This window comes from Nicotiana sylvestris, chromosome 4 (genome assembly GCF_000393655.2).
Source record: "Nicotiana sylvestris chromosome 4, ASM39365v2, whole genome shotgun sequence".
In the NCBI taxonomy this organism is placed as follows: Eukaryota; Viridiplantae; Streptophyta; class Magnoliopsida; order Solanales; family Solanaceae; genus Nicotiana; species Nicotiana sylvestris.
Genome location: NC_091060.1, coordinates 85,185,962 through 85,208,092, shown reverse-complemented (window position 1 = coordinate 85,208,092; position 22,131 = coordinate 85,185,962). Strand labels below are relative to the sequence as shown.

The 22,131-nt window shown below is 40.8% G+C and overlaps 1 protein-coding gene across 1 annotated transcript; it reads left to right on the top strand.

Annotated features, from left to right (window-relative positions):
- The first annotated feature begins 12,867 nt into the window (after positions 1-12,867).
- On the top strand, positions 12,868-13,758 carry LOC104234659 (uncharacterized). The gene has a single exon (XM_070173131.1). The coding sequence runs from the start codon at positions 12,868-12,870 to the stop codon at positions 13,756-13,758; it is 891 nt and encodes a 296-aa protein (XP_070029232.1).
- Positions 13,759-22,131: the final 8,373 nt, after the last annotated feature.

Genomic DNA, 22,131 nt, shown 5'->3' with positions numbered 1-22,131 from the left:
TCCTCCTAGAACCTTTCAGTGAGCTCTTCAGGTCTATCACGGCGCTTTAGGTGGTCGTGGTCCGCAGATACGGTATTCCGATCAGCAGTCCTATAGTGCACCACCAGCTCCTATCAATGCATCGCCGCTCCAAAGTTTTCGGGGTGGTTATTCGGGTTGCCAGGGTCAGTCTCAGTTTCCTCAACCACAACACTCAGGTAGATGTTTTGAGTGTGGTGAGTATGGTCATATCAGGAGCACTTGTCCGAGGTTGGTGGGTACTCAATCACAGCAACAGGATTCCCGTGCTCTGGTCTAGGCACCAGGTGTTTCATAGACCGCCCAGCCAGCTAGGGGTAGGGGTAAAAGTGCTAGAGGTGGAGGTACAGGATTTAGAGGTGGAGCTCAGGCCGCTAGAGGTGGAGGCCAGCTAGCTGCAGGGCATCCCAGAGATGGAGCCCAGGGTGGTGGGGCCCAGCCCCGATGTTATGCTCTTCCAGCTGGGTTCGAGGCTAAGGCTTCAAATGCGGTTATAACAGGACTTATTTTGGTTTGTAATAGAGATGCTTCAGTGTTATTTGATCCAGGGTCCACCTACTCGTATGTGTCATCTTATTTTGCACCGTACCTGGTTATGCTTATCTATTCATTGAGTGTTCCCATTTATGTGTCTACACCGGTGGGTGAATCTATTGTAGTTGATCGAGTCCATCATTCTTGTATTGTGGTGATTGGGGGTCTTGAGACTCGTGTAGATTTGTTGCTTTTAAACATGGTCGATTTTGATGTTATATTGGGGATGGACTGTTATCACCTTACCACGCTATCTTGGACTGTCACGCCAAGACTGTGACCTTAGCCTTACCGGGTATGCCTCGTTTAGAGTGGAGAGGGACTTCTGGTCATTCTACCCATAGTGTTATCTCTTATGTGAAGGCTTGGCGTATGGTCGAGAAGGGGTGTTTGGCCTATTTGGCATATGTTTGTGATTCTAGTGCCGAGGTTCCCTCTATTGATTATGTGCCCATTGTTCGAGAGTTTCTTGATGTTTTCCCTTCAGACCTGCCGGGTATGCCACCCGACAGGGATATTGACTTTTGCATTGATTTGGCTCCGGGCACTCAGCCTATTTCTATCCCGCCGTATCGTATAGCCCCGCCTGAGTTAAAAGAGTTGAAGGAGCAGCTGCAAGACTTGCTTGAGGAGGGTTTCATTAGACCGAGTGTTTCGCCTTGGGGTGCGCCGGTGTAGTTTGTTAAGAAGAAGGACGGATCGATGAGAATATGTATTGATTACCGACAGCTGAACAAGGTTACAATCAAGAATAAGTATCCATTGCCGAGGATTGATGATTTGTTTGATCACCTCCAGGGTGCCAGGGTATTTTCGAAGATTGACTTGAGATCTGGCTACCATCAGTTGAGGATTAGGGCATCCGATGTCCCTAAGACAGCTTTCCGCACTCGGTACAGGCATTATGAGTTCTTGGTTAGGTCATTCGGGTTGACAAATGCCCCCGCAGCTTTTATGGATTTGATAAACCGGGTGTTCAGACCTTATTTGGATTCGTTCGTGATAGTATTCATTGATGATATTTTGATATATTCCCGCAGCCAGGAGGAGCACGAGCAGCATCTCAGAGTGGTTCTTCAGACTCTGAGGGATAGTCATCTATATGCTAAGTTCTCGAAGTGTGAGTTCTGGCCGAGTTCAGTTGTATTCCTGGGTCATGTTGTATCAGTAGAGGGTATTCAGGTGGATCCGAAGAAGATTGAGGCAGTCAAGAACTGGCCTAGACCAGCATCAGCTACAGAGATTCGGAGTTTCTTGGGATTGTTAGGTTACTATCGCCGGTTCGTGGAGGGGTTTTCATCTATCGCAGCCTCGATGACCAGGTTGACCTAGAAGGGTGCTCAGTTTAGATTGTCAGACGAGTGTGAGGCGAGCTTTCAGAAGCTCAAGACAGCTCTGACTACGGCACCAGTGTTGGGTTTGCCCACAAGTTCAGGGCCTTATACAGTTTATTGTGATGCTTCTCGTATTGGGCTTGGTGCAATGTTGATGTAGGATGGCAAGGTCATTGCCTATGCCTCGCGGCAGTTGAAGATTCATGATAATAACTATCCAGTTCATGATTTAGAGTTGGCATCCATAGTTCACGCATTGAAGATTTGGAGGCATTATCTGTATGGCGTGGCATGTGAGGTGTTCACGGATCACAAGAGTCTTCAGTATTTGTTCAAGAAAAAGGAGTTGAATTTGAGGCAGAAGAGGTGGTTGGAGTTGTTGAAGGATTATGATATCACTATCTTATATCACCCGGGAAAGGCCAATGTGGTGGCCGATGCCTTGAGTAGGAAGTCAGCCAGTATGGGCAGCCTTGCTTATATTCCGGTCGGTAAGAAGTCGCTTGCTTTGGATGTTTAGGCCTTGGCCAATCGGTTCGCGAGGTTGGATATTTCTGAGCCTAGTTGGGTATTAGCTTGCACGGTCACTCGTTCTTCCTTATTGGAGCGTATCCGTGATCGGCAGTATGATGATCCCCATTTGTGCGTCCTTAGAGACACGGTGCAGTGCGTAGGTGACAAGCAGGATACCGTAGATGATGATGGAGTTTTGAGATTGCAGGGTCGAGTGTGTGTGCCAAATGTAGATGGGCTTCGGGAGATGATTTTAGAGAAGGCCCATAGCTCCCGGTACTCTATTCATCCGGGCTCCATGAAGATGTATCAAGATTTGCAGTAGCATTATTGGTGGCGGAGAATGAAGAAGGATATCGTTGTATATGTAGCTTGACATTTGAATTGTCAGCAGGTTAAGTACGAGTATCAGAGGCCTGATGGTTTATTTCAGAGGATTGAGCTTCCCGAGTGGAAGTGGGAGCGGATCACTATGGATTTCGTTGTTGGACTCCCGCAGTCTCGGAGGAAGTTCGACGCAGTATGGGTCATTGTTGATAGGCTGACCAAGTCAGCGCATTTCATTCCTGTGACAGTCTCCTATTCATCCGAGAGGTTAGCTAAAATCTATATCCGGGAGATTTTTCGTCTTCATGGTGTGCCTGTATCTATCATTTCGGATCGAGGTACGCAGTTTACCTCGCGTTCTGGAGAGCAGTTCAGCGAGAGTTGGGTACCCAGGTTGAGTTGAGTACAACATTTCATCCTCAGATGGACGGGCAGTCCGAGCGGACTATTCAGATTTTGGAGGATATGCTCCGAGCTTGTGTCATTGACTTTAGAGGCTCGTGGGATAAGTTTTTGCCTTTAGCAGAGTTTGCCTACAACAACAGCTACCAGTCGAGTATCCAGATGGCTCCTTATGAGGCGTTATATGGAAGGCGGTGTCGGTCTCCGGTTGGATGGTTTGAGCCAGGAGAGGCTCGGTTGTTAGGTACGGAGCTGGTTCAGGAGGCCTTGGACAAGGTTAGGATTATTCAGGATAGGCTTCGTACAGCTCAGTCCAGGCAAAAGAGTTATGCAGACCGCAAGGTTCGAGATGTGGCTTTTATGGTTGGAGAGCGGGTATTGCTCCGAGTGTCGCCTATGAAGGGCGTGATGAGATTTGGGAAGAAGGGCAAGCTTAGCCCTAGGTTCATCGGTCCGTTTGAGATTCTTGATCGAGTGAGAGAGATGGCTTATAGACTTGCATTGCCGCCGCGCTTATCAGCCGTGCATCCAGTGTTTCATGTGTCCATGCTCCGGAAATATCATGGCGATCCATCCTACGTGTTAGATTTCAGCACTGTCCAGTTGGACAAGGACTTGTCTTATGAGGAGGAGCCGGTAGCTATTCTAGACTAGCAGGTTCGTCAGTTAAGGTCGAAAAGTTTTCCTTTTATTCGTGTTCAGTGGAGAGGTCAGCCTCCTGAGGCATTGACCTGGGAGTCTGAGTTCGATATGCGGAGCTGTTATCCCCATCTTTTCCCCGACTCAGGTACTTCCTTCTTCTGTCCGTTCGAGGACGAACAGTTGTTTTAGAGGTGGAGAATGTGATGACCCAAAAGGTCATCACTTGTTTTAAAACAAAACTCCGTGTTACGAGGCCTTGAAAACCTTATTTAGAGTTACCTCAATTTGCGTGTGCATAGCCGGAAAGCTTAAATATGATAATCTGTGAAAAATGATAAGTTTTGATTATAAAATGAGCTAATTTGACTTCGGTCAATGTTTTGGGTAAACGGACCCGGACCTGTGATTTGACGGTCCCGGAGGGTCCTTAGGAAAATATGGGACGTGGGCGTGTGCCCGGAATCGAATTCTGAGGTCCCAACCCCGAGAAATTAATTTTCAAAAAAAATTGTTTTATGAAATTGTTTAAGAAAATTTGAAATGAAATTTGAGTAGAACATGATGGTATCGGGCCCGTATTTTGGTTCCGGCGCCCGGTATAGGTCTTATATATGATTTAAGATGTTTCTGTAAAATTTGGTGAAAAACGGAGTTTATTTGACGTGAATTGAACTTCCGGTTGAGGAGTTATGAACTTTGAGAGTTCTTGATGAAAATGTTGAGTTTTGAGGTTTAATTCATGATTTTACATGTTATTTTGATGATCTGATCGCACGAGTAGGTCCATACAATATTTTTGAGTTAGTATTCACACTTGGTTTGGAGTTCCGAGGGATCGGGTGAGTTTCGGGTAGGTTCGGGATATTTTAGACTTAAAACCAGAAGTTGCAGGTCTCTAAAGCCAGGCTTCGCGGTCCGCAGTGGAAGCTTCGCGGCCGCGGTGGGGACTCCGCGGCCGCGGTGGGGACTCCGCGATGCGGTGGGATTTGTACGGTCCACGGTGAGCAAGGCCAAGCCTGCGCGGCCGCGCTCGATTTCTTGCAGTCCGCAGTGGGCTCCTGTGCGGCCGCGGTCCATTTCGTGCGGTCCGCATAGGGCACTGGACCGTAGTACCTCAGGAAGACCTGTGCGGCCGCAGTCCATTTTGTGCGGTCCGCACAGAGGGTCTGAGAGGAGTATAAATAGACAGATTTTCAACCATTTTTTATTTTTCAAAACCCCAAAAACATAAGAGGCGATTTTTCAAACAACCTTTCTTCTCCAAATCAATTGTAAGTCATTTTTAACTAGTTTTCTTCAATCATTAACATCTTTTAACATGATTTCAACTTCAAATCAATGATTTTCATGGGGGAAATTGGGTGTTTTGGGTAGAACCTAGGTTTTTCAAAAATTGGGGATTTGGACCTCGATTTGATGTCCGATTTCAAAACAAATTACATATTTGAGCTCCTCGGGGAATGGGTAATCGGTTTTGGTTTGAATCTCGGGTTTTGACCACGTGGACCCGAGGGAAATTTTGACTTTTTGTATAAAACTTTAGAAAACTCATTTTCATGCATTCAAATTAAGTATTTAGCATTTATTGATGTAATTAAGTAACTTGTGGCTAGATACGAGCGAATTGGTGGAGGAATCGAGAGGTAAAGCTATAATTGAAGCTTGAGTTGTGTTCGAGGCATCGAGGTAAGTGTTTGGTCTAACCTTAGCTTGAGGGATTAGAAGTTGCGTCCTATTTGCTATTTGCTTCTTGAAGTATGACGTATAGACATGGTGACGAGTATCTATACGTTGGTGTCAAACATGACCGTGAGTCTTATCTTGTGATTTTCATGATCTCGTTGTATTATTCATGCCTTGGTGAAGATTTCTATTTATTGTGTAAAGTTGTGGAAAGAATTGTGACCTATGAACATTGAGGAGCGTTGGCTCCAGTTGTATAACGAATTGTGAAAGTATAAGTGATAATCGAAACCTTAGTGCATTGGCTCGAGTTGTGAAGGGAATTGTGAAGTAAAAGTGAGAAAGAGAAGAGATCATTATGTTGCCCCCTTGTCGGGCTATTGTTGAGTTGAGGTTCCCTTGCATTGTGTTCTTAATTGATTTTACGAACGCTTAGGTTGATGATTCTTCATGTTATGTGTTGTAACAAGTTTGGTTATAGTTGGGTAGCTAGGTGTTGTAACAAGTTTAGTTATAGCTAAGCTAGTTAGATGTTGAAACTTGTTGAGATAGTTAGATGTTGGAACAAGTTTGGTTATGGCTGTTTCTCCTTTGCCGGGACGTATATACTTGTACTGTCGAGTTCCCTTGCCGGGATAGTGTAGTCTATTGTTGATCCCTTGCCGAGACGGTTAATTATGATTATTGTTGACAGATATTATATAGGATCGGGTTGCACGCCGCAACAGATATTATATTGGATCGGGTTGCACGCCGCAACAGATATTATATTAGATCGGGTTCCACGCCGCAACAGTTACATATGTGGATCGGGTTGCACGCCGCAACAATGTTAAATGATAAGGGATCGGGTTGCGCGCCACAACAGTATTGTCGTTATATTGATTGTAGACCTTGAGTGTTCTTTCATACTTTATTAAGTTTCTGATAAAATTGGTATGTTTCCCTGAAGCATGTTTCCCCCTTCCTTTTAAACTGTTATTACTAGTTTATATTTCCGCTGTATATTATATAACTGCACAGGTTTATCTGGAGTCTGGTCCTAGCCTCGTCACTACCTCGCCGGGGTTAGGCCAGACACTTACCAGCACATGGGTTCGGTTGTGCTGATACTACATTGTGCACTCCATGCAGATACCGGAGTAGCCTTTGGTCAGTAGCAGTAGCTCGGGAGCCAGCCTTCAGTCCACCGAGACACCGAGGTAGCCTTGCAGGCGTCCGCAGACCCAGTGTCTCATCTATCTTATTTTATATTCTGTTATCTCATGTATTCGAGACAAACATTGTTATATTTCTTTCAAACGGTTGTATTTAGTACTCTTAGTAGTCCGTGGATGTTGTGACACTAGTTTCTGGTTAGAGGCACGTGATGGTCTTTGAGACATTTTCATTTTCTATTTATTTAAGACTTCCGCTAAATTTCATATTCCATTGTTATTTAACTGTTTATTCCCTTGTTAATATAATTGGTAAGAAGTTTTAAAATAAAGGAGTTAATGATTTCTAAGTTTATGGCTTGCCTAGCTCCTACGAGTAGGCGCCATCACGACTCCCGAAGGTGGGGAATCCGGGTCGTGACAAGAAAAGAAAGGAGGAAGAAAGGAGCGCACAGGTAAGAGAAAGAAGGAGGCACCTGAAATTGTAAAAATTAGAGTATAGGTTAAATAATTTTTAAAATATGGGTATAAATTAAATGGGGGCGACCAAATAGAGCGCCCCATGCAATTTTTACAAAGTTAATCCTCCAAGTAGAATTACTATTACGCGGGCATCATGTCTCGTTATAAAATTTAGAGAATTTTACTTTTAGTTGATTTCAAGTCCTATTATTATCAAAATCTTAAAAATTATAGTTTTATCCATCATTACTTATATGTTTAAGGCTATTTTAGTACATCAACATTGTATTCATACTTTTATAATAACTAGTATCTATGAACGTGCGTTACACGTTAATAATGGCACGTGATGATTTAAATATTTATTTATATGAAAAATAAAAAAATTTAATTAATAAGAGAAATTTAATGTATAATAATATAACAATCATCTAAATGCCAAAAAATATTATTAAATTAGCATAATACATGAATTTAAAATAAAAGGACATCACCAAAACTTACACAAATGATTAATTGTGTCATGTTAGTTAAAGAATTATGTATTATAGTTTACAAATATTTAATATGATGGTATCTTAACGAACACTTATTCGTGGATAATATTTTTGTGTGTATGTTTCCTCCTAATGCTTTGGTTGCTCTACCTTAACCAGAACTCTTGTTATCAATCTTAGTATCCCTCTTGAAAATGCAACATACAGTTGTTTGTGCAAGAAAATATATTGCGGTAAATATGTCCAATATTTAGGATGTTTGTTCTTGTGCTTGATTTATTACACTTGCAAAACATAAACATATTAAAAATTATTTTCTCACAAATTAAAAAGGATATTCCTTAGTTTCAGAATGTGGAAGTTGAATTCAGGGATAAAAATATACTTAGAAGCACATTGACCAGTATCGTATTATTTTACACGTATGACATTATTATTAAAACTTTCATATACCATATGTGTACTATTCGGCGTATGTAAGTTTTCAGTAGCATGACAGACATATTTTTCTTCAAAATCAACCTATATACAATGGAAGATCAAATTTAACTCAGTTTATTATATATGCGGTGCCTCTAACATACGTAAGAAATAATAAACTTGACAACAGATATGTGTGGTAGAAGGACATTTGGTATTAATGTATTTAAATATTCTTCTTGGTAGTAATTATTGATATCATTTTCTGCTGAGTCAAAAAACAGAAAAATATTTTGTTTTTACTATAAAATTTTGGAATTAACCTTTTATTTAGTTGATCAACATATTCATTTCTGCTAGCTAAGATATCTTTTTAATTGTATCATGCGATTTGCACAAATTGCGTTTTAATATAATGATAGAAATATTTCTATTATTAAATGCACTACTATTACCATTGGGATTGATAATCAAGTGTTCGGAAAAGCCAAATCATCTTTTATTTGATGCTCTTCTTCGTTTCTGAAAGCTAGAAGACACTAAATACTGGATCTATTCTTACTTTATATTTCTTGTCAGTTAAATCCTTTTTATTTGATGCCAGAAGTATAACTTTGACAAGCTAGATTTTACAGTCTCTGCTTTTGTCGATTTTGGAACTACTGGTAGTACTTGACATAAATTACCTCCCAAACCATTAATTTTCTACCAAACAGTTCATTAATATCCAATATATCTCTAAAACATTGGTAGTTATTTCGATCGTTTGACACTTAGCCATAAGTGCTTCATCCCATATTATCAATTTTGCTTTCCTTATAAATTTAGCACCATTCTCTGCTTTGATATATTTGTGATGGTTATTTAAGTTGTTTGAAGATGTATATCAAATTTGAAGTGGGTGGCCTCACAATAAAATCGTTGTTGGTACACCATTTGATATTATTGTTAACAGTGTCATGCCTCTTGATATGATATTTGAAAGTAATGCATGACATAGAAATATTATTTCAATTCCGCCGGAGGCATCTACAAAGAATAATCCAGTTATAGCAGAGTCGACTCTATATAATATAATTTTAAAAGCGTGTTCTTGTTTAGGATTTAGCTTTGATTGTGCTTCCTTAGACACTTGTATAGCATTTTGATTCTTAATAATACTAACATTTTTACTTTCTGTTCTAATGCTCTTTTTATGGAATAAATTTATGTACCATAATATTTGTTTTTTAAACTTGAATAAGAATTTTACTCATAAGGTGAATTTAAAAAATAATTAAATTGATTTCTCTTGCTAAATAATTAATTAAATAATTTAATTATTTCATTTTAACATAAAAAATAATGTATTCTATGTTGATTTAGATCTTAATATTAGTTCATCTCTTATTTTGAATATTTAATCTTAATTATTATTTTATCCACCATAAATTTTATTTTCAAAGAGTAAAAGATTGATATGACATTTCACTTTTAGATCTTTGTATTTGTAGAATCATTAGTGGTATTGACTCTGACCAACTATTTTTTTCTCTTTCTCACACATTTATATTCTTAAATATTTTCTTAGTTGTTGTTAATAATTGGATTTTTTTAATATTACATGAAAAATTGATAAAAAAATATTATTTGAGTAGGAAAATAGTTTAAATATAATATAAAAATATATTATTATTGGAGTATTTTTTTTCTCAGTTTCAACTCTTTATGCAGTCCATTTAATATTAGTTTTATTTTTTTTTGATATTGGACATTGTGGAGTGACAATGTATTGCCAATACGGAGGATTCTTATGAAATTAATTTTATTAAACCTTCCTACATATTTTTAACAAGAATTTAATAGATAAAATTTATTAATTTTAAAATCTTCAATATTAAAAATTAGCATAGAAGGTATTTTAGGCAAAAAAATAAGTTATTACAATTATGTCCTTTCCCTATGAGTTCTTCCGTTTAATATTTTAGGGCTAATTTGGTATATAAATATTGTATTTATACTTGTATAATAATATATGCTCTCTTTTTTCTAAATGGATTTGGACAATATAATACACTCTCTAATTAAATTAAATTAGTAATAGGACAATATAATACATTTTCAAATTAAATTAGTAATAGGAGTTTTTAAGAAATATATTCTAAACGCAATAGGATTACATGACTAAGGATATTTACATGTTCAATTTTAAATGAATTAGACAATCGGAAAGTAATTATACTAATAGGATTCCTACCATGTAGTATTATGTCCTAAAACTAATAGGATTATAAGGCTAATATCTAGAATTCTGATTATGTCCTTTTATTATGAGTTATTATGCTTAATATTAAAAGGTTATTTTTGTAAACTGACATTGTATTCATGCTTTTATAATAATATAGACTAGTTTCTATACTCGTACGTTGCACAAACATCTCTAAGTCAAGCATTGTATAATTTGTACAAAAGATAGTAAAATATTTATCGTCAAATAATTCTATTAAGTTGATTGTGTCAAATGATAATAGGCTAAATCTAGGTAATTTGGCGATTGTTTATGCTTCCACTTGATTATATTCCAATATCATAATATGGTTAATTGATGAAAAATAGGCTCTAATTGTGAATTGTATACATTTCAAGTTGAGGAGCCTATGAGATGCCTTAAAAGTGTGATTGGAACCATTTTGGAGCAAGAAAGACTCCTCGGAGCTGAGTACGCTTGAAGACGAGGAAAAGAAACGATGAAACAGAAAACTGGACATGCGCGCCCAGGTGCGCGCCCGCGCTACTTTTAGCGCGTCCAAGATAGAATCCTCAGCCAACTAGCGCGGCCAGGTGCGCGGTCGCGCTAGTCCAAATTTCGGGAAGAAATATTTAGGGGCAAAATTGGAAATCTGGAGGAAAACCCACTTAACCTATATAAAGTCAAGCTCGCCCAAGGAAGTTTTTCAGAGTCTAGTGCAAGAAATAGAGAGGCAAGAGGCAAGGAGGAGATTTGACCATCAACTTCTTCTTTTCTTCTCTTGGTTTTTGCTATTTGGGATGAAATTCAACCTATTTGTGATGAACACTAGTATGAGTAGCTCAAACCCATTGTTCTAGGGTCATGGGTGAAACATGAATGTTGTTGTTTGAAGTTTAATTTGACAAAGTTGGTTTATCATCTTGGGTTGTTTATTTAATTCTGCTTTTAATTATTTTGCTGAGTAGCTAACAGTGAAATACTATCTATGAATCTTTAGTTGAACTCGAAAGTGGGAACTTTAAATTGCATATAGAATTAAATAAAGCAAGTTATTGAACCCGGGCCTCGGGGAACGGATTAGCAATTGGGATATACATATACCCAATTGCCCTACTTGGTTGAAATACAAGAATTGTAAATGCATTATTGTTAATCTTAATTCCATAGACATATAGGCATTGAGTTAACTTGAATAGGCGAGTAAGGACTCGACAGATTCTTATGAGTAACATTAACCCTGTCAATCAACAATCCAGGTAAATCGATTAGTCATTTTAAGCTAAGAACATAACACGATTGTTAATTAGCTTGTGACCCTGGAATATCCTCTCCTACTGTTTGTTACTTGGAATTGTTATTTGTTTGGTTAATTGCTCTAGTTAGATTATTGCTTGGTAATTAGGTAGTAAAACAATTACATCTCTATTTTGTGAAAAAAAACCTCTTGAATAGACAAATTAATTGAGTTTGAATTAGTCAACAGTTAATCATAAATCTTCGTGGGAACGATATTCTACTCACTACTCTATTACTTGTCGATCACGTGCACTTGCGTGAGTATTTTTGGTCGCAACAAGTTTTTGGTGCCGTTGCCGGGGACTTAGAAATTAGCTACTTGACTGAGTTGAGCTTTTATTATTTATTTATTCAAGTTTTAATTTTCAATTCACTTTGTTTGTGCCAATACAAGTTTTCTTTTCTTAAATGCGAAGAAGTAGAAGCGCAAACAATCTCCTTCCTCTTGATCCCAAAATTGAACAAACACTTCACAAATTGAGGAGGAAGGTTGACGCTAGAACTAGAATTGAAAGAGAGTTGGACATCGTAGTTCAACCACAGCCAATTGAGATTGCAGGTAATGAGGAACGCGCGGTGATCGAAGCCGAAAGGCCAGTCTGGCTAATATGACTCAAGCTATTGTGAAGCTTGATATCACTGGGCACTTTGAGCTAAAACAATACATGGTACAGCTGATCCAGTCCACAGGGCTATATGTGGGCTTACCTCATGAAGACCCGCAGAGGCATATTCAGAATTTTTTGGAAATTACGGATACTTACAATTATCCGAACGTTTCCAACGACTATGTCAGGCTGACACTTTTCCCCTTTTCACTGATTGGGGAAGCTAAGGAGTGGTTGAATAAGGAGCCAGCTAATTCAATCCGTACCTGGGATGATCTGGCAAGGAAATTCTTAATCAAGTTTTTCCCCACTAAGAAAACAAAGGTATTGAAGAGTCAAATTCTTGGGTTCGAACAACGAGCTGGCGAGACACTTCGTCAAGCATGGGAAAGGTATAATAAGATGCTCAGAGACTGTCCTCATCATTGCCAGACGGACGAGGTATTGGGTCGCACTTTTGTAGATGGGTTAGATGATGCTTCAAAGATGAATCTTGATTCAGCTTGTGGGGGTAGTTGCATGGTCAGACCGTACAGTGAAATCCAAATCTTGTTGAATAACTTCACTGCTAATGATAATAACTGGCAAGGTGAGGGTGATTCACGAAAGGCAGTTAAGCAAAAATCAGCTGGGTTACTTGATCTCGACGACGTGTCAGCCATGAGAGCCGATATTGCAAAGCTGGCCAATCAGATGACTAGGATGACAATGCAGTAGCCACAGATAATGCAACATGTACAACAAATGACTATTTGCTGCGAACTCTATGGCGACAGTCATATGAGTGATATGTGCCCCACGAATCCGGAATCCATCTATTATTTGGGGAAACATAACAGAGGTCCACCAAATCAGCATGCACAATACGGGAATTCTTACAATCCAAATTGGAGGAATCATCCCAACTTCTCATGGGGTGGAAATCAACAGAATCAGAATCAGCATAGACCCCAAGGAAGTTTCAATCAACCTCAGAGACCACCCCAACAAATGGAAGAAAGTACCAATGATTTGCTAAAGAAGTTGTTGATTGACAATCAGCAACTCAGGACCGACTTCAGAAATCTTGAAAGGCAAATGGGGCAGTTAGTAACAAATCAAAACACTAGACTTGCAGGCACTCTCCCCAGTGATACAGAAAAGAACCCTCAAGTGAATGCAGTTACACTTAGAAATGGGAGGGAGATAGAGGAAGTGCCAAAGAAAAAGAGAGACAAGCCCATACCTGAGGGAGAGTTGATCCCTAAAGTGACTCACGAGCCAAAGAATGATGCTGAAATTCCAGAGCCAGTGGAGGCCCCAAGGCCACCACCACCTTTCCCCCAGAGATTGCAGAAAAAGAATAATGATCGCATGTTCACAAAATTTCTCTCTATGTTGAGCCAGGTTCAATTGAATATCCCACTTGTTGATGTACTTCGTGAAATTCCAAAGTTTTCTAAGTACATAAAAGATATAGTGGCTCACAAGAGAAGATTAACTGAATTTGAGACAGTGGCACTTACTGAGGAGTGCATTTCAAGGGTCCAAAATAAGCTCCCTCAAAAGCTTAAGGATCCTGGCAGCTTCACGATTCCTGTGCGCATTGGTAATATTGATGTGGGTCGTGCTCTTTGCAATTTGGGGCGAGCATAAATTTGATGCCCCTGTCTTTGTTCAAACAATTGGGCCTGGGAGCTCCAAGGCCCACTACTGTGATGTTGCAGCTGGCTAATAGATCGATAGCACACCCTGAAGGGGTGATTGAAGATGTGTTGCTGCAGATTGGGAAGTTCATATTCCCTGCTGATTTCATTATCCTCGATTATGAGGCTGATGAACTGGTTCCAATCATATTGGGGCGAGCTCTCTTAGCTACTGGTGATGCAATTATCAAAGTGAGAGAGGGAAAGATAATTTTGAGGGTAGATGGCGAGGAAGCAATTTTTAATGTCTACAAAGCAATCCAACTTCCCCGCCACTATGAGGAGCTCTCAATGATATCTGTTGTTGAGGCTGATGAGAAAATTCAATCTCCGAGTGTATATCTAGACGATTCTCTAGAGAAAGCACTTATGTTGCTTGATAGCCTGGGGGATTATGAGGAGGTTGAGGAGATGATGCACATCCTTGATACATCTTGTGTGTACATGCAAGGGATACACCCCTTTGAGCCTTTGAATAGGCTAGAGGGACCTCTTCCAAAGCCGTCAATTGAGGAAGCCCCAAAATTGGAGCTTAAACCTCTCCCACCTCACCTGCAATATGCTTATTTGGGTGACTCTGACACTTTACCCGTTATTGTTTCTTCTGACTTGTCTATACTGCAGGAAGAAAAGCTATTGAGAGTGCTACGTGAGCACAAGCGAGCACTTGGGTGGACGATGTCTGACATTAAAGGCATTAGCCCAACCTTTTGCATGCACAAAATCCTCATGGAGGACGGACACAAGCCCAGTGTAGAGCAACAACGCCGACTCAATCCAATCATGAAAGAGGTGGTAAGAAAAGAAGTGATTAAGTGGCTTGATGCATGTATTGTATTTCCTATCTCAGACAGCAAATGGGTAAGCCCCGTCCAATGTGTACCCAAGAAAGGGGGATGACTGTAGTAGTTAATGAGAATAATGATTTAATCCCTACAAGAACTGTCACCGGCTGGAGAATTTGTATTGACTATAGAAAATTGAACAATTCCACCCGGAAGGACAACTTTCCCCTCCCCTTTATTGACCAAATGCTTGATAGATTAGCTGGCCAGGAGTACTACTGCTTCATAGATTGTTATTCGGGGTATAATCAAATTTCTATAGCCCTAGAGGACCAAGAGAAGACCACTTTTACGTGTCCTTATGGCACGTATGCGTTCAAGAGAATGTCCTTTGGTCTTTGTAATGCACCTGCGGCTTTTCAAAGGTGTATGATGGCCATTTTTACTGACATGGTGGAAAGGTTTGTGGAAATGTTCATGGACGATTTTTCTGTATTTGGATGTTCTTTTGATAACTGCTTGATGAACCTTGATAAAGTACTTGCTAGGTGTGAAGAAACTAACTTGGTGCTAAACTGGGAAAAGTGTCATTTCATGGTACGTGAAGGTATAGTTTTGGGGCACAAGGTGTCCAAAGATGGTTTGCAGGTGGACAAGGCAAAGGTGGAAGCGATTGAAAAATTGCCTCCACCGATATCTGTCAAAGGCATTTGCAGTTTCTTGGGCCATGCAGGTTTTTATCGTCGTTTCATTAAAGATTTCTCAAAAATTTCCTCTCCCTTGTGCAGGTTGCTTGAGAAAGATATCGCCTTCAAATTTGAGGATGCATGTCTGAAGGCATTCGAGGAGCTGAAGGGAAGGTTGGTGACTGCACCAATCATAATTGCTCCGGATTGGGAGCAGCCATTTGAGTTGATGTGTGATGCGAGCGACTTAGCTGTTGGTGCTGTCTTGGGGCAAAGGAGAAATAAAATCTTCCACTCCATCTACTATGCGAGTAAAACTCTGAATCTAGCTCAGATGAACTACACAGTCACTGAAAAAGAGTTTCTTGCAGTGGTGTGGGCGTTTGACAAGTTCAGGTCATATCTTATGGGGATCAAAGTCATCATCTACACAGATCATTCAGCTATCAGATACCTGTTTGAGAAGAAGGACGCCAAGCCGAGACTGATTTGGTGGGTCTTACTCTTGCAGGAGTTTGATTTAGAGATTCGAGATCGCAAAGGAACAGAGAATCAAGTGGCTGATCACTTGTCCAGATTAGAAAATCGGAATCATGTAGCTGAAGGGGGTGCAATTAAAGAAACATTCCCTGATGAGCGGTTATTGGCAATCACCTCAAGTACAGCTCCGTGGTATGCAGATTATGTGAACTTTATTGCAATCGGGGTGACACCACCAGAATTGACACCCGATAATAGAAGAAGGTTCTTACATGATGTGAGGCTTCACATGTGGGATGAGCCATTCTTATACAGGCTCTGTGCAGATCATTTGGTGTGGAGATGTGTTCCTGAGGAGGAGATGAATGCCATACTTCATAGTTGTCACGCCTCGCCATACGGAGGTCATCATGGTGGAGACAGGACCGCCCAGAAAGTGCTACAATCATGTTTCTATTGGCCAAAATTGTTTAGGGATGCACACGCCTTTGTTAAAATGTGTGACAGGTGCCAAAGAACCGAAACGATCACAAAGAAGCACGAGATGCCGCTGCAAAACATTCTGGTAGTGGAGTTTTTTGATGTGTGGGGAATTGACTTCATGGGACCGTTTCCATACTCCAATGGTCATAGGTACATATTGGTGGCAGTGGATTATGTGTCTAAGTGAGTGAAGGCCATTGCTCTTCCCACTAATGATGCAAAGGTGGTGGTAAGCTTTGTTAAGAAGCACATCTTCATACGCTTTGGAACTCCCAGAGTATTGATCAGTGATGGAGGAATGCATTTCTGCAACAAACTGCTAAATAATGTTCTTGCAAAGTACGGAGTCAAGCACAAAGTTTCCACTGCCTATCAGCCCCAGACGAGTGGTCAAGTGGAAGTATCAAACAAAGAGGTGAAACAGATTCTTGAGAAAACAGTGAGTCCAAATAGAAAAGACTGGGCAGGGAAGTTAGATGATGCATTGTGGGCATATCGAACTGCATACAAAACTCCCATAGGTGCTTCTCCGTATAAGTTAGTTTATGGTAAGGCATGTCACTTGCCCGTCGAACTTGAACACAAGGCCTATTGGGCAATTAAAAAGCTGAATATGGATGAGGACTTGGCTGGCGAGAAGAGGTTGCTGCAACTCAACGAGCTTGATGAGTTTCGTTTGCACGCATATAAGAATGCCAAATTGTATAAAGAGAAGACTAAGAGGTGGCATGACAAGAACATTCAACATCGAGAGTTCGAGCCAGGGCAAGAAGTTCTTTTGTTCAATTCGAGGTTGAAGCTTTTTCCCGGAAAGCTTAAATCTCGTTGGTCAGGCCTTTTGTTGTGGTAAGTGTGAAGCCTCATGGAGTTGTGGAATTGCGGGATATGAGTTCAACTGGTACTTTATTGGTGAATGGTCAAAGTATAAAACATTATTGGGGTGGTGACTTTGCACGTCACAAGACCTCGATGGACTTGACGGATGCTCGAGAACGTGTTGAGTTGTGCCGCGACGTTAAATTAGGCGCTAGATGGGAGGCAACCCATTGAATTGTTGTAATCGTCGTGCCAAGACGTTAAATAAGGCGCTGGTTGGGAGGCAACCCAACGATAGTAGTAGTGTTAATTTTGTGTTTTAGGACGAGCTAACCAATGCAGGTGACAAAGGGTAGGTGCTAAGGCAAATGAATAAGGTAAGAACAGGTAAAAAGTTGAAGAAACAAATCTCCCAAATGCGTGCCCGCGCTACTAGACGCACTACTAGGCACGCTAAATTGCAAAGTTTCCGCCTTGGCCGCGCTAAAATGAGCGCGCTCGCGCACCTGGACGCGCTACTAGCGCGACCGCGCACCTGGGCGTGCTAGTTGCTCAACGTTTCTGTGTTGGCGGCACTAAAATGAGCGCGCTCGCGCACCTGGGCGTGCTAGTTCCGTAAAAAATCTAGCATTTTTGTGTAAATTTTTTTAATTTTTTTATTTGTTTAATCTTTAGACTAAATTACCCCCCCTACTAACCCCCTCCCCGTCTCTTCTTACCCCTTCAAACAAACCCCCCCTTCGTCTACCCCCAGTCAAACACACACAAAATCAAAATCCTCTTCCCCCATTCTTCAAATCGAACCCCACCAACAAAAAAACCCCTGCCCCAAATCCCTTCCCCATCTCACGAGTCCTTCCCCCGCGAGTTCACTAGCATCTTCCCCATTCTCCTTCACCACAGGTATGAGCCCTAGTTTCTTTCTTCTCTTTTTCTGTCTTTATTTTTCAGATTTGTTTGTTGTATTCTTATGCTTATGTTGTAGTAGTTGTACTTAGATTTTGTGTAGAAATTGGTGCAATGTGTTTTGGTATTGGTGGAGGATCAGTGTGAGGTGGAATCCCACTTGATTTGTGTTGTTGGTGAATGTATGTGGGTGGTTCTTGTTCTCAAAAGCTTAAAAGGTGTTGTGAATGCCTAATGACCACAAGGTGGTTGTGGAAAGGTCCCAATGAGCATGATTCTGTAATTGTGACCACTTATGCGTGTGAAGTCTGAATAACCGCATTAAGTCACAATATTTTTGTTGGGATGGGCTAATGTGTTCCCGTTTTGCAGGCATCATGACTCCATCTAGGAAATGACGCGCCACAGGAGCCTCGTCGAGCAGCCAAGCTAGTTCATCTAGGTCACGAAGGGATGCACCTGCACGCTCCTTTGATAGTTCCAAATTTGTTTCGGCCAATGCTCAGGCCCGCTTTGCGTAAAAGGCTCGTAAAAAGCCAATTCCGGAGAGTGGTATTAACGTCAGACAGCTCCAGAGACACTGTCCTCACATGTACGAGGAGTTGGTGAGGCGAGGGTTGCACACATTCATCAATGAGCCTGGTGAGGGCAATGCAACGGTTGTGCGGGAATTTTATGCGAATGTGCCGGAGCATGATAATGGAGTGGTCACGGTGCGCCGAAGGGCAGTAAATGCTTCTGTTGAGGAAATACGGACGGCCTACCAGCTGCCTCCACCTCCAGCTGTTTATGATGACTTCTATGAATACGGCCGCAACCCAACGAACGAAAAATAGGCGCGATTCTTTGAGACTATTTGTGCACCCGGGAAAGAAGTGATCTAGATGGACTATGGGGAGAAGTTTCACTCCTCAGCACTCACCTTTGAAGGGAAGTGCTGGCTGTACCTAATAAACAACCACTTGACTCTATCTCACAATACTACAGAGGTCAATGGGCCCCGCGCTGCGTTGATTTGGTGCTTTGTAAATGGTCACGACTTCGACATGGCCAAAGTGATGCATGATGAGATATTCGTCCGCAGCCAAGTCAAAAGGTATGGGTTCTTTTTCCCTTCTTTAGTTACTCAACTATACAAGGATGCTCAGGTGCCCGAAAATCTAGCTGTGGATGGGTTGGTAAAAAGGGAAGGCCAATTTCGCGCTGATAAGGTGACCACGGGCAGGAGCCGAAAGTAGTAGAGGAGGAGGCAAGAGGTGGCCAGTCTGCGAGTAGTAGCTCTGATGATTCTCATGACGGAGAGGATGCTGAGGTGCACATGGGGACAACACCGTAGGCTCAGGAGCAAAATGTTGCAGCAGCAGGACCATCTGGGACAGCAACATCTTCAGGAGCTGCCCGGGTGTCCTGTTTTACTGCGATGGAGGCGGAGATGGCTGGTTTGCACACCTCCATGAATAATTTGGGCACTCGAGTAGACGCAGTAGCTGACCGAAAAGTGAAGTCGGAAAAGAAATTCATGAGCTGGCTGCGAGCTCTGGGGCGTGCGTGCAACGTAAACCAGGAAACCGTCTTCGACCAGGAGTGAACCCTCAGGGAAGTTCCTTTACCTCTCTGCTCTTTCAAATTTTAAGCCATGGGGACATGCCTTCATTTTTAAGTGTGGGGTGGGGATTTTTTCAGTGTATGTTGTATGTAGTTGTATCGATTGACTGTTTGTTTTGTTTTATTTCATTTTGGCTTGATAGTTTTGATGATGATTAAGTAGGAGTCATTTGTTTAATTTAGATAAATGGCTCGTCCCGACGATGGATCCCTTTCGGCGGGGTTCTTGAGGGACTGAGTCGGAAAAAAAAAAGAAAAAAAATTTGGAAAATATGTAGACTCTTCCTGATGACAGATCTTTTAGACGATTTTCTTGAGGGAAGTTAGTCTAGAGAAAACACCAAAAAGATTTTTTTTTTATTTTTTTTCTTAGGTAGTGTAGCAACTCCCCCTTGGTTTTTCTTTAGGCCACAGTTCTTTTACAAGGGTTTAGCTTGAACCGGGTATAGGTAGTTTTTTATTTTGTTTTCTTTTTGATTTGTAGATTAGGTTAATGGGCTACGAGCTAGAGAATCAAAAGAGAACCCATAGCGTTGACACACCTAAACACAATAGACCCTAGAGTGTAACGCTTAGTCTTATTTGTTGAATCTCACTAAAAGTGCCTTAATCTGTATGTTTGTTACTGAATTGAATGCTCGTAACGGAGCGTCTTGATGAGCTGATCTGAATGAGTCATATGCCATGTGTGGTGAGTTTTTGTATAGTCCATGTATTGTACTTGTGTCTAGAACTTGCTCGGTATGTGAGTTGTAGCGAAATCTTAGGTGATGCTCGGTTTGAAAAATGATTTTAGGCTTTCTTTGACCTTTTTGAGCTTAATTGCTTATCACAAATAAAATTTATCCCTAGTTAACCCTTTTGAGCCTATAGACTTTTGTTTGGCACCCGCATTACAAGCCTATACCCTTTGTTCTTAATTGATATTGTTTTGATCCTTTTACCTCTTAAAGCACTTTAATTTTGAGATGAGCGCTAAAAGAAGTAAGAAGGAAATAAGTGTGGAGTGGCTAGTGGAACCAATAAAAGGAAGAAAGGTGCACTTGTTTTGTAGAATAACACACCACTAGCGGAAAAAAAGAAGAAATGAATACATTGTGTCTTGTTCCAGCTAGTGGGTATGAATTAATATAGTGCTTAAAGAAGAAGGGAGTATTTGTAGGGTGATATTGTTTGTGAAAGTGAAGTGGGTTGAAGAATTTGCGCGAAAATTGCTCTTGTGATGTGTTAAAGTGCTTAGAAGGGTTAGTCACTATTCCTAAATATATCCTACCCGTCCCTTAGACCACATTACAACCATGAAAAAGTCCTAATTGATTTTGGGTCGAGCAAGCCTACATTAGTAGAGATTTACATTAAGGGCAAGCTTATGGTACCAATTGCATGCATGTGACTTCTTTTGTGAGAGTGATTGATTTCTTTGATATATGTGAGTATATGACTCGAATGGTTGATTGATTTCAATTTGCGTTGATATGATTGTGAGGGCATATGATTCGTGATGGAAAAGCAAGTCTTGACTTCTGTGTAGAGTATGTTGAGGAAGTATGAATATTGCATGGCACTTGAGAGTCGACCTTTGAGGCTAGGATTGTTAACTGCTAGGCGTAATGTATGTAAATTGTTCTGGGTGTAAAGCGTTAGGGGAGATGGTTGAGTGGAGAAACCTTTAGAATGCATAGTTTGATTGCTCGAGGACTAGCAATGAATTAAGTGTGGGGTGTTGATAATAGCCTAAATCTAGGTAATTTGGCGATTGTTTATGCTTCCACTTGATTATATTCCAATATCATAATATGGTTAGTTGATGAAAAATAGGCTCTAATTGTGAATTGTATACATTTCAGATTGAGGAGCCTATGAGATGCCTTAAAAGTGTGAATGGAACCATTTTGGAGCAAGAAAGACTCCTCGGAGCTGAGTACGCTTGAAGACGAGGAAAAGAAATGATGAAACAAAAAACTGGACAAGCGCACCCAGGTGCGCGCCCGCGCTACTTTTAGCGTGTCCAAGACAGAATCCTCAGCCAACTAGTGCGGCCAGGTGCGCGGTCGCGCTAGTCCAAATTTCGGGAAGAATTATTTAGGGGCAAAATTGGAAATCTGGAGGAAAACCCACTTAACCTATATAAAGTCAAGCTCGCCCAAGGAAGTTTTTCAGAGTCTAGTGCAAGAAATAGAGAGGCAAGAGGCAAGGAGGAGATTTGACCATCAACTTCTTCTTTTCTTCTCTTGGTTTTTGCTATTTGGGATGAAATTGAACCTATTTGTGATGAACACTAGTATGAGTAGCTAAAACCCATTGTTCTAGGGTCATGGGTGAAACATGAATGTTGTTGTTTGAAGTTTAATTTGACAAAGTTGGTTTATCATCTTGGGTTGTTTATTTAATTCTACTTTTAATTATTTTGCTGAGTAACTAACAGTGAAATACTATCTATGAATCATTAGTTGAACTCGAAAGTGGGAACTTTAGATTGCATATAGAATTAAATAGAGCAAGTTCTTGAACCCGGGCCTCGGGGAACGAATTAGCAATTGGGATGCCTTGCTTGGTTGAAAT

Excerpts from the sequence above, each read along its gene's own strand:
- LOC104234659 (XM_070173131.1), top strand. The coding sequence starts at position 12,868 with ATGACTATTTGCTGCGAACTCTATGGCGACAGTCATATGAGTGATATG.